Raw genomic sequence first — 12,139 nt, forward strand, 5'->3', positions numbered from 1 at the left:
CTTTCCCTCCTCCAGGTTGTGGTAGTAAAAGTGGTGAAGATGGGAAATCGCTGAATTCATGGAAATAGGTCAGAGACTCTCAGGTCTCACCAGTGTGCCAGAATAGGTTATTGAGGTGGGTGGGCTATTTATGTCATGGAATTATGCTGAGGGTCCTCCCTGACACTGGCCTTGGTCACCCTTGTGCTTCAAGGGCATACCTAGCAAAAAACTGCTTTATTGAGCTGGAAACAAGCCCAGACAGCCCAGTCCTGCCTGGTGTGGGCAACTGTGAAATCCCCCCAATACATGCTCCTACTGTCTCCAATCTGCCAGGGGCCTGGGGTGGGGACTGGGGAGAGGGATGCAGGCAGCTGAAGCTGTACACGGCTGGTGTGCAGCACAGAAGTGCTGCATGGGACTGGAGGTCTCAGCATACACAAGACACTCCATGTTGTAAATGGCAATTTCCTCTTGGCATCTAATCTCACTGCTGAGAAGCATGTACACTTCTCCATAGGTCAGGCAGGGATACAGTGTTCTGTGCCTGCTCCTCTCTCTCCAGTCAGGAAATCAAACACTCAGGCTCTCCAAGAATCCCCTTTCAGGAACATGATTATGCCAGAAAAATCCGTGTTTCTCTTCTCCACGCCACACAAGCCATTGAAGGCAGCCCTGGCTTATTTATAGTTCCTTTCTACACCATCATATGCTAAAAATAACCAGGGTCTAGGCTTTCACCCTTGCAGCAGAGCCATGTCTTTAGCCAAAGGCAGGAGTAGGCACATCAACCCATGGGTACCGTGGGTACCTGCCATGCTTCCCACTGCAGGCAGAGAGGTGCTGGGAGGAACTAGGTCAGGTAAAAATCCTAAGGTTTTTAGGGGAGGGACATGCCTTGGGCACGGCAGGGACCTGCTCTGACTGCGCCAAGCGTTCCTGGGCAGCTCCACTCCCCAGGCAATTCTCTGGGATCTGCCCCACACCACGATTTGGATGCCTGGGTTGTGCCCAGGAGCATATGAAACATGTTTGGCATGTGTCAAGCGTATCTCAGAACGCAGTTTTCAAGCTGCCAAACTTTTCAGTCACATTTGTTAGCAAGGTTTGTCTGAAAATGCATGGGATAATTTTTTCCTGAATATGTCAAAACATTGTGTTTAGACATTTTCTAAATGAAGTAGCTTGGCTTTCCTTCAACATGGCAGTTCCATCTCAAAGCTGACCTATCTTCTAAAATATTTTTAACAAAGTGCTAAGTAACATGAAATATTTGGGGCTCATACTGACATTTTAATTTTATTCTCTGAAAGCCCCCCCGCCTCAAGTCTTCCATTTGGTTCGAATGCGCAGATCTCCCCCTTCCTCCTCTCTGTGTGGGGAGGGGTGGGGTTGGTTCACAGATGATGAAATCACTCTCCCTGTAGAGGTGAGGGTACAGGGAGCTCTCCCAGGATTCTCCTTTTTTTGTTGGAGGACTACCTTGCCTATCCATACACACCTCTATGGCCTGACCCTTTTCTGCCTCCCTGGGGTTTTAATTCAGTGCCTCGTTCCCCCTTTCTGGGAATAAAAATGCTGCTTTCAAGGCTGACTGTGCCTCTCTGGCCCTCACAATGTGTTTTCTACTAAAGCCCAAGATCTGACAATGCACCAAGGTGGGGAAAATGGAATAGGCTGCAAGGGAAAAGAGATGGTGGCTGCAGGAAGAGAGGTCACAAAGTCAGGGGTGGCATCTGCTCAGGATTGGTAGCCCCCCAGCAGGACAGGTGGTGTAGGGCTGGCTCTGGGGTGCACATGGACCCCCAAAACCTGCCCTGCAGACCCCCTGGGGGCTATACACTCCCACCACACCCTCATGTCTTGGTCTGCCTACAGGTGAACTGCTGCTATCTCCATCAGAAGAATCAGGATGCCCCCCTTCTCCTCCCACCCCACTGCTGGCCCAGGAGGGGGAGGAACCTTCCTTCCCCTCTCAGCAGCTTCCCTGTGCAGCTGATTGCTATGGAAACCTGGGGGATGCAGAGCAGGGGGATGCTGCCTGGCCAGGAGGCTCCTGCAGGAGGAAAGGGTCCCAGAGGAGGAGGTGTGATGTGGTGAGGCTGGGTGCCTTTGCCAGGGTGACCCCAGGGCCAAGTCCCTGTGTGGAGGCAGAAGCCAAGCACTGACTTGCCCTCCCCACCCCACTGACACTCCAGTGGTTTTGTGGTGCTAGTTATTGCCTATAGAGCATCCTGTGCTTTTCCTATCTCTCTCTCTGCATCAGTTGTGACAGGAGCTCATGGCAGAAAAGTACCTCCCTCACCAGCTGGGAACTGTTGCCAGATTTTGGCTCCACCAGCCTTTCCTCCCCCAGCAACGTACAGAGGTTTTTCTTATATGTGCGGCTCAAAGGCTTCATTTTCTTTTGAGAACTATCAAAGTGATTGCAGACTTTTTTCTTTTTTAATGTTTAGCAGCTTTTAAGAGGGATCCCAGCACAGGTAAGAGGCTCTCATCAGGCACAGGTTCTGCCTCCCCCTCTGAGCAGCAGAGACAGAAAGTCTCTTAATTAGCAAGTTGGTGCCCCCCTGCCTTTCTCTTCCTGCCCAACCCCAGCAAAAGGCCACGAGCATCCATCTGGGGCACCAAAATCAGCTTTTGATGACAGTACCTCCCTTGGCTAGATACACACAGCTCCTGGCAGATCCATGAAACTTTGAGGAAAACACATAATAGCTTTCTTCTGCAAAGAGGCCAAATTTGCATTATCTACCCTAGCTATGCTCATAGCCCTCTTTCCTCTTAGTATCTCTTAGCTGTTAATGCAGGCAGACTCCTGCTGCAGCAAGCACTCTTATCTTTGTATTACAGGTCAGGGAGTGAGATGAGCCAAGGCTGTGAGCAAGCCAGTGATGTTAAGACAAGGTTATCTGTGTAGGCAGTCTCTGAAACAGGGCAACAACATAGCCTGTCTTGGGATCATCAGCCAGAAACATATCTGAGATGGATACGAAGAGGGAGTATTAGGCTTTTAAGGCCATCTAGGTTGTATTTCCTCCCTCTCTTCTCCCACTCTCTTTCCTCTGGGGCAAATTCATATAGAGAAAATCCTTTCCAGTGCTGCCAGCTCTGTCTGTGATGCTCATGTGAGGCTGCTTGTGACCAAAATACCCAGCTCTGCAGTGACTCTGCTAATAAAATGGGCCTCTAGGGAACCTGCCATCCTGAGGTACTGGCTGGACTGCACAGGCCTGAGATGGGGAGAGGAGGCTGGTGCTCAGATCAGACCCAAGAGGCTTTAGTAAGGCAGCAGCTGACTCACTGCATTGCCTGAGGCAGGGAAGAAGTGGGAGCAACCCAAGGGACAGGAAGTGCTGCCTGCAGCCCTCACAGGAGAGAGGTGCAGTGCCCCTCACATCAGCCTGGGAGAGCAGAGGGAGCCAGAAAGGGAGCTGCTCACTGGCACTCAGCATTCTATTTTTATTCCAAAAGGTGGGTGTTGTTTCAACTCATCCCCAAATCCTGGCTTTTGATGTGACAACCTGTGCAGGGAAATAGAAAAGGAGGGAGATCTAGAAAATGCTTCTTGCTTAAGCAGGGGTTTAGTTAGACTCCTATAATTAACGACTGCAGCTTTCCTAAGAAAGATCCCAGCTGCTTTGTTCTGCAGCCTGCACTATCAATTTTTCTCTCTTGCAACCTACATGCACCAAAACTCATTGCTGTGAGGAAAGCAATGAGTATGTATAAATCAAAAGCACCTGGAAAACATGAAGAGGGAGGGGGCAAAAGGAGCACAGACTCCAAATCACAAAAATCAGCATCACTGGGTGGATGCAACCAGGTTCTCCTGGTCCAAAAGAAGCTTGAAGGGTCAAGAGCCCTTCACACCCATGTATTAGGCGAGGAGCTCAGGCAGTGAGTGAGACCTCTCTGTCCCCAGTATAGCACATGCTGTGATTTTTGTCTTGAGATAAACAACTCTCTCAATAAGCTGTCCTTCTGCAAACTACCTAGTGTTTCAACCAGCCCCAGGGGAGCTAGGACCCTCTATCCCCCACACACCTCCAAGTCCCAGCCTTTAAGAAAACCTCCCAACCTGACATTTCTACTGGTCTAATCTGCCCTGTAAAACTATCACTTCCAGCATTGACTGAGAGGACACCAACCTGCAATGCCTGGCATACTGTAGAAGGGGGCATCCTCAAGCAGAAGTCCGTTCTTCAGACTCCTCACCACAGCAGTCTTTATTCCAGCCCATGCTTCTAAGCATGTAAAATACTGAGGCCCCCTGTACATCCTTGTTTTTCAGATCTGCTGCCTTTTCTCCAGGCCAGAGGGGCCCAGCAGGTAATTTTCCAGTCCTTGGGCAGGCCTAGTTTTCAGCTCTGGAACTCTGGTGCTTTCTCTTTGCCGAGGGTCCTTCCCCCAGGCTGTTGCCTTCCAAAGTTCAGCCGGTGCACAGCAGAGCGGGTCAGTGGCTCATGGACCCGGCAGGCCCAGGGCTGCATCCTGGGCTGCCCACCGGGCACAGCCATGGGCACATACTCTGCTCAGCCCCTGCAACCCCACGGTCTGGCGGCCCACTCCCTCTTCCTCCACCCTATTTGCTGTTCTCTTCATGACCTACATCTCATCCCTTCACCTCGTCTTCTCCGTGGCTCTCAAGTCTCACCAGGTTCTTTTGCCTCTTATGACAGCCACTTCCACCCACAAACCCGTACTTCTACAGTGGAGCTGGAGGAGGCTCAGCCCATACCTCCTGTTGCCTTCCCCCCCGAGCTATTTCCCCTTCTTCCACACCAGCCCATTTTGTCTTCACTCCCTCACAGCGCTGGAGCTCCATTTGATTTGCAGACACTGTTTTCTCCTGTGTAATTCAGCTCTGCTCTGTGAATTGGCTCTTCACTGGTACATTTTTGCTTAGCTAAAAGGGGATTAAGTAACTTCTTTCACCACAGCAGTCCTATTTCTGGCCTGTGCCTGTTATCTGGGAACATAGGACAGTGGCAGCAGAGGGAGGCATTTAAGAGGCTGAGAGATCTGCCATGCAGTCCCATTGCTTTCCTGCTCCCCATTAAGCTCTTGCAGGCACCAGTAGATAAAGTTTTGCTAACAATAGCATTGCCCCATTATTTCTGCCTTTGTCACCAAGGCAGCTCTTTTCCAAATGCTATTAGCTCTTCTGTGAAAAGATTCTATATTTAATATGAATATTCCAGGTCTGAAGCATGTGGCAAGTGTTTCTGGGTAGGCAGAGAGACAAGGGAAAGTCTTCCATGGAGCCTGCAGGACACGCTGGCTGGAGCACAGCCACCCTTGCCTAGAACCCTTGCCTAGATGCAGCATAGGATGCCAGCACGGAGAACTGACCCTGTGTAGCAAGGGGAGGCTGAACAAGAGGCTGTGTCATTCCCTTGGTCAATGCCAAGGTCAGTGTAGCTCTGCAAGCCATGGCACAACTGCATCTGTGGGCAGCCCCCCTTATGTTTCTAGCCCATGGCTCATGCCTGCGAGCCCACAGTGGTCCTCAGAAGGAGCTCAGGCTGATTGTGCTCTCAGGCCACCATGCAGCAGGTCAGTGGGGCACGTTGCTCCCCACTGCAGCTGAAGGGCAGGTCCTGCTTCACACATGGAGCACATACAGCAAACCTTCCTTTGTACCCTCCACCACGGCACCTCACAGAGCCAAGCCAACACAGTCAGGCACCAGGAACACATCCTCCAACAAACTTTTGCCCATGGAAATCATGCAGTTCATCCCAGTGCTCAGCACCTCAGCTCAGGAAGAAGGACCCCACATCTCAGAGACCATTTTCAATGTCTTCCAAGTGATAGCTCCCAATCAAACCCTGGCACTGTATCCAGGCAGTAATTCTTGCAGGCCAAAATCTTGCTAGTTCAGCTCTCTGGTCTTTGTTCTCCCCTTGATGAGAAAACACAAACCTAGGCTGACTGTGACAGCTCTTTGTCATGTGCAACCAGTGCTGTGGTAGACTGCAGCAAAGAAAAGAGTAGGACTTGCACAGCACCTGTCTCACCGAGCTGACCAGCTTGAGAGATCACATCTGCCTGCGTGCTAATTCCTGAGCAGGCAGAGCTTTATTGCCCTCTGCTTCACCATCTGTGAAAGGCTAGTAGGGCAGAAGGAGAGCTTTACCATATCCTGTCCATGGATGACTCTATTGCATCAAGCTACAACAGTGCAAGACAAGCTTTTTTTCCTCAGTAACCAAGATTAGACCATGAATAAGAGGAATCAGATAAAGGTCAAGTCAGCTAGAACAAGAATAATGAACAGAGGCTTAAGGAACAGCTGTGTGAAATTGCTCAAAGTACAGCAGATTCTGTCCTTTTTTGTCTCAGTGGCTGGGGTAGGCAGAGATGCTAGTAGTGGCCAAGAGCACATCTGACCAGGAGGCTGCAAGAACCATCTTAGAGCAAACACCTTGTTTCTCTGCCCAGCATCACCTGAGTCACACATTAAATGGATAAGCATCACCTTTGATCTCCAGTTCTCTGATGGGCATGACCTCCATGATGCCCCCCTTGAAAGAAGGTCCTTTGCTTCTGAGGTTAACGTGACTTGCCCTGGCGCCTCCAGTCCCAGCAGAAAAAAGCTTCACATTGGAGTCTTAGACCCTGTAATTAACCCTTGGCCCTTCGGACCAAAAGGAGCTGGGACACGCTGACCTTTCGAACCTGTTGGAAAGTTCAGTTAACTTCAAGGGCCTTTTCTGGGAGTGTTAGTTGAGGAAACAAAGATCTCAGAGAAGTGCTGGAACATTACCACCAAATTGTTCTGAAGGTCTCTATTTTTAGAAGGGTGAAGGAGAGAAGGAGCTGAAGACAATACCTCAGAGCCCCAGTGCACGGGATGGCAGCAGGAGCCACGGGCCTCTCTCAGCACCAACCCTGAGCCAGAGGAGGAAAGGAGGTTGTGGTGATGCTAGTGGTAGCATGTTTCTTTTCCTTTTCTTAATTTTATTTTCTTAAAGAGATGAAGTTCCATTTTCACCACCCCACCCCCATGGTCAGAAAAGGAGACCCACAGATAGAGCTGAAGATAATGGCAGGTTGCCATGGAAATGTGCATTTAGTCTCACTGTTTCCATGACAACCGAAAGACATACCATTCTGTTCCTCTGAAGGATGCCAAAGGTAAATGAGCACTGATTAAAACAGGGGCACAAACTTGGGCTCTAATCAACCACAAAGACTAGGGCTATAAACTCTTATTGCTCAAGCAGGAAATAATACTAAGAGCCGTATGAGTGCTGGGAAGGCCAGAGGCAGGAAGCACTGCACACAAACTGCTCCCCACAGGGCGAGGAATCACAGCCTTGGAGTAATGGCCCATCTTGCTGTCATGAGCAGCTTCGTTTCTGTCCACAGCTGGATGCTAAACCCACCCCAAGTCCATGATCTACGGAGCTGTTTCCTGGACAGATATCTGCCAGTTGTAGCTTAATCCTGGAAACCCTGCTGAGTAAACACATTCCTCAGAACTCAGCAAGATCCAAACTGCACCATTAATCCTGTACCTAGCCCCAAAACGTGTTTGGTTCAGGGATTCATCCTCTTTTAAAAAAACAAACAAAAAAGGCAATAAAAAGATTACCCAAGTGGAATTCTTTGATACAATGCCTAGCTGCAGTTTACTCTTGCTAATGCTAATGCTCTGCCTCCTGAATTGAGGTTCTTTCTCCAAGCTGGCTGACAGTCATCTCAAACCCACCATTCCTTAAGGTTGCCCCTTTCCCTGCTGCCAGTTTGCAGTTTAGTGCTTTGGCCTGGGCTGTAGCAGCTCATCCAGGGAATACAGCATGCTTGCTCTGAATTCAGTAACTCCTCTGGCCAGCCCCAGCTAAGGGTGTTAACAGTGGGTTTATACCACTCTGTTTTTCACTTCCAGCTGCCAGTGGATGTTCAAAATGCTTGCAAGGCTGAAGACAGCCTTGATACAAAAGCAGTTGACTTCACAGTGTGGGACATAGACAAGAGAAACCTTTATGCACTTCTGCCTTCCTGTTACTGCCACCTTCACCGATTCTTCCCCCAGGTGCTGGATTCAGGCAAGCCCCAAGAAGGCAGGAAATTATGCTGCTGTGTGGGGGCAGCAGATGTCCCAGTGGGTGTCATCCAGAGGGTGTTGGCTCCTCACTCCTATTGGTCTTCCTGACTCACTCAACAGCTCTGTACAGACACAGAATTTCACAAGGGAGAGGGCTGAGCTTAGCAAAATTTTGCAGATGAAAATTTTGGGAAGAGGGCCAACTGTCCACCTAACATCCCCCCTAGGCTGGCACTCAGTCTTAAAGGAGCCACTCATCCCCAAATGCTGTTTGTAGCCAGTAGTACCACCCAGAAGTCCACCAAGGCGATCATGGTATTCCCATGCACATCCCTAAGCCACAAGAAAAGGGGCATGACAAAAATATGCCATTTCTCTACTGCTGCTTGGCATGAAACTTGGAAGAAGGACCACAGTTAATAGGTGATGGTAGATGCCTGATTCGAAGAACAGACCCAGAGACACAGGCTGAGGACGTGCTGGTCATCTACTAACAAGTCCCTGCAGAGCTCCAACAAGCCCTCAGCAAAGTGAGGATTTCTATACCATCCTCTTCTATCTGCCTCTCAGTCCCACTGATGATTGTGCCCTTTTCCCTTGAAGTTTCATCTTAACATAGGTTTCCATAAATATCTTTCCTGATCATTCATTCCTTGTCAGGTGGGTGAACTGAGAGAATCCTCCTTCTTCATGTGGGAGCAGAGAAAGATTTTCCACTGCAGTTTCTCATTTGCAATGAAGTGAAGCTGGCATCTCCAGCTCCATACTCCTGCTTCTTCTTGGTGGTTCAGGCCTCCCATCTATCCCCCCACTGTAGGCATCCCACAGGCGTGCCTTGGCAGTCCCTCACAGCCCAGGCAGAACCAAATCCCATCCAATCCTTTGCACCCTTCTCTCAGCACCTCTGGCCCCACAGCCATCTTTCCCCCCTAAGGCAGTGTACAAACCTTGGCAGCCTTTTTTTTTTTTTTTCCACAGAAGCCAGGCTCTAGCCTTTTCTGCCTACACACCCAAAATTCACCAAGGGCACCTTCACACCCCAACTAACATGACTGCCCTTACTGACTTCCATGGGCAGAAGTTTTCAATTTTTTATGTACTGACAGACTTTTTTAAGAGTCAGGAGGACTCTGGAGGTGCCCTTTGCACCCATCCCCCTGCTGGGAGTTGGAAGACTAGTAGCTTTGCCCAGTAGATTATAGCCGCTCCCAGCAAGCCAGATGAGCCGGCCAAGAGCAACGTGCTGTACAGCTGGAACCTCTTTCGACTAGGTCCTGCAGGGAACAGATCCGACCTCATCCCAGGCAGAGGTCGAAACGCCCATGCACGTTCAGCGCAGCGACTCCCAAAGAGAAAGGGGTCCACCTAGTGCAGCCAGAGTAGTACTGCCAGGGCAGCAGACACAGCCCGGAATAGCACCTCGGAACCTGCTGGTTTGCGACCTCCCCCAACCCTTGTGGGTCACCTTTATTTCCCATAAAACCTCCCAAGACACTTGGCTCAAGGTCAGACTGTGTGAAATGGATCAAGACCGGATCTGTACTTCCTGGGTCAGAAAGCAATTCCCCCCAGTAAATTGAATTGCTTAGTTATCCCAGCTGAAAGAAACTGAGTTTATCTGATGTCTTTTAGGCCTTACACTTTTCAAAGGCAGTTCTGGCTGACATCACATTCAAAACCTGTGAGCATAAGAGTAGGGCTAAAACATCCTGGAGGGGTTTAGGTAAGTCTTTTAACCACATCCTTTTACTCCCTTTAACAAAAAGGGGCTGTGCTACATCTGGCTCCCTCTGATAGCAACATAACCAGATAGAACTTGATTGCAGGAAATGGAAAGGGCTAAATCAATAGAGCTGCTGCTCCAAATCCCACCCATACTCCCCATGTGATAAAAGTCAGAGTAGATCACACAGGACAGCTACAGATGAAACTATTTGGGTATCAACCGTCTGAGCACTAGAAGTCAATAGGCAAATCAGTGCTGTACATATGCACTGCTGATTAGTTTGGAAAAGCACTTGGGAAGCTTAACAGCAAAACTGCCTGTGGCATGGAGTCTGGAAGATCTCCTGGTTTGCCATAAGCAGCTTCCTTGAGACCCAAGCCATACAGCGCTCCCACGCTGACATGAACGACTTCAGTCTTAGACACTTTGGTTATGATCAGATAAAACACAAGACAGGGAAAAAAACAGCTTCCCCATCCCTCCTTTCACCCAGAAGCAGGTGAATCACTTTGATTTAAAAGACATCTAGTGGTAGATGAAAAACTACAGAAAACAATCAATCAAAAGGATGTTATTCTGGAAACTTCTGTATTGCCCATTCTGACAAAGCTTCAGAAAGGAAAGGAGCTATTTCATTCCCTCATCAAACCAGGCACAAGTTAAACAGAGATGAAGCAGTGAAGCAAGTTACAGAAAAGATTCTCAGACAACCAAATCAAAAGGACTGGAAGACCTTTTAAGTTTTACTCCAGATCCTTCTCTGCCTGTGTCATCTGAACTTCCCGTTCTGCTGGCAAGGGAAGGCAAGAGACACACTATGAAACCCAAGAGTTTGCATGACCTAGAATTCCAAGTCAGGTTTAGGAACAGCCAAAAATAACACTGATGGACGGAGGACTGTGCATGTTATTGTTATATATATATACAAGCTTCCCTTTTCTAAATAAAATGAAGAAGCTGTTAATTCTTCCTACCTCAGTTTTTAGCTTCACTTATTCTGAACAAGTAAGAACTGTCATCCCAGGGACTGACACTAAAACCACTGTACATTCATGTGCCCAAGAGAAGCCTGCTGGGTAAGAGAAGAGAGAAGTATCTGGAAAAGTCCAATGTGAGTTGGAGTGGAGCCACCGACACCGAGAGGTGCAGGGGAGAGAGACTCTGGGTCCCATTCAGCTGGAAGACCAGGGATAGCAACAGTAGCCTGAAGGAACCCAGATTCTACCCATGTGGGAATGCACAAGCAATACCAATCAATCTCAAAATACTTTTTTTTTTAGTTAGAACTTTCAGCAGAAATACACACATATATATACAGCCATCTCTTGCAGAGACAAGCAGTTAAGTGGCTCCACATTCAGGACAAGGTAGGCAAGTCAGCACCACGTGGCCAGTGGTTTATAAGGTGCTGAGGATGCTCCCATGTGCTCACAGCTACTTCATGTTTCTGAAGGGGAGGCCAACAAGTCTTGGATACAGGCTCAGTGCCGACATACACAGAGCTGGAGTCACGTGTAACGGCTTTGATACAGGGTAAGGGAGGCAAGAGGGAGCAGCTGAGTAAAGAACACGCAAAACCCCTCTGAAAACTGCCAGGAAGTGTCTGCAGACAGTGTTCATCCATGGGAAGTCCAGTCAGAATTTGACAGAGAAGGAAGTCCCACAAGAGCAACCCTTCTCTGCCTGGGGGTTGCTCACCACCTGGAAGGAGCTGCGAATCAGCTCCTGGCTGAAGTCCACCATGGAACCCTTCACGAAGGCCAGGCTGTCCACATCCACGACCACACGGGCACCACCTTGTTCAAACACCCTGCAGAAAAGCAGCATGTGTAACCATTAACTGTGCTGCAGACCTGACACAGAAGCCCAGCCTGAGCACCCTCCTTTTCTCACAGGCTTGTTCCCTCCGACTCCAGATATTGCCACGTACCGCACACTGCTCGCGTTACCTTTGCAAAGAGCTGGCACACCCGACCACCACTACACCCCTTTGTCCTTGCCTGTCATCAGGATTGATAACTGTGTCCAAGGAAAATTTGTACTGGAATCCAGAGCAGCCACCTCCTTCCACCTGCAGCCTGAGAAACTCTGAGCCTTCTGTGATTTCCAGCAGCCTCTGTAAAGAAGAGAAAGCCTGCTGAGCAAACCGGCCAACACTCAACGCCTCCCCTGCGTGCCCAGGGCAGGCCAGGCAGCCCGGGGTCCGGCCCAGAAGCATCCCCGCTGCCTCCTGGGATCCCCACCTTCACGCAGCTCTCGCTGAGGAAGACTTGTCCCTCGCCCGGGTCACTCTCCGTCGGGCCTGGCTGGGAGAAGGACGATGCCGCCCGCAGCGGGCGGCCCACGGCCCCGGCAGGGCCTGCTGGGGGCCTCGGCAG

The 12,139-nt window shown here is 49.7% G+C and overlaps 1 protein-coding gene across 1 annotated transcript; it reads right to left on the reverse strand.

Moving 5' to 3' along the window:
- Nucleotides 1-11,323: 11,323 nt before the first annotated feature.
- On the reverse strand, nt 11,324-12,133 carry ISCA2 (iron-sulfur cluster assembly 2; the record flags this gene model as incomplete). Its single annotated transcript, XM_009993878.1, has 3 exons — nt 11,324-11,571; nt 11,762-11,877; nt 12,005-12,133. Coding segments are annotated over 3 exons (420 nt in total), but the record flags the coding sequence as incomplete, so codon positions are not given.
- Between the last annotated feature and the right edge of the window lie 6 nt (nt 12,134-12,139).

The sequence above is a fragment of the Chaetura pelagica genome, unplaced genomic scaffold, assembly GCF_000747805.2.
Source record: "Chaetura pelagica isolate M959 unplaced genomic scaffold, ChaPel_1.0 scaffold11, whole genome shotgun sequence".
In the NCBI taxonomy this organism is placed as follows: Eukaryota; Metazoa; Chordata; class Aves; order Apodiformes; family Apodidae; genus Chaetura; species Chaetura pelagica.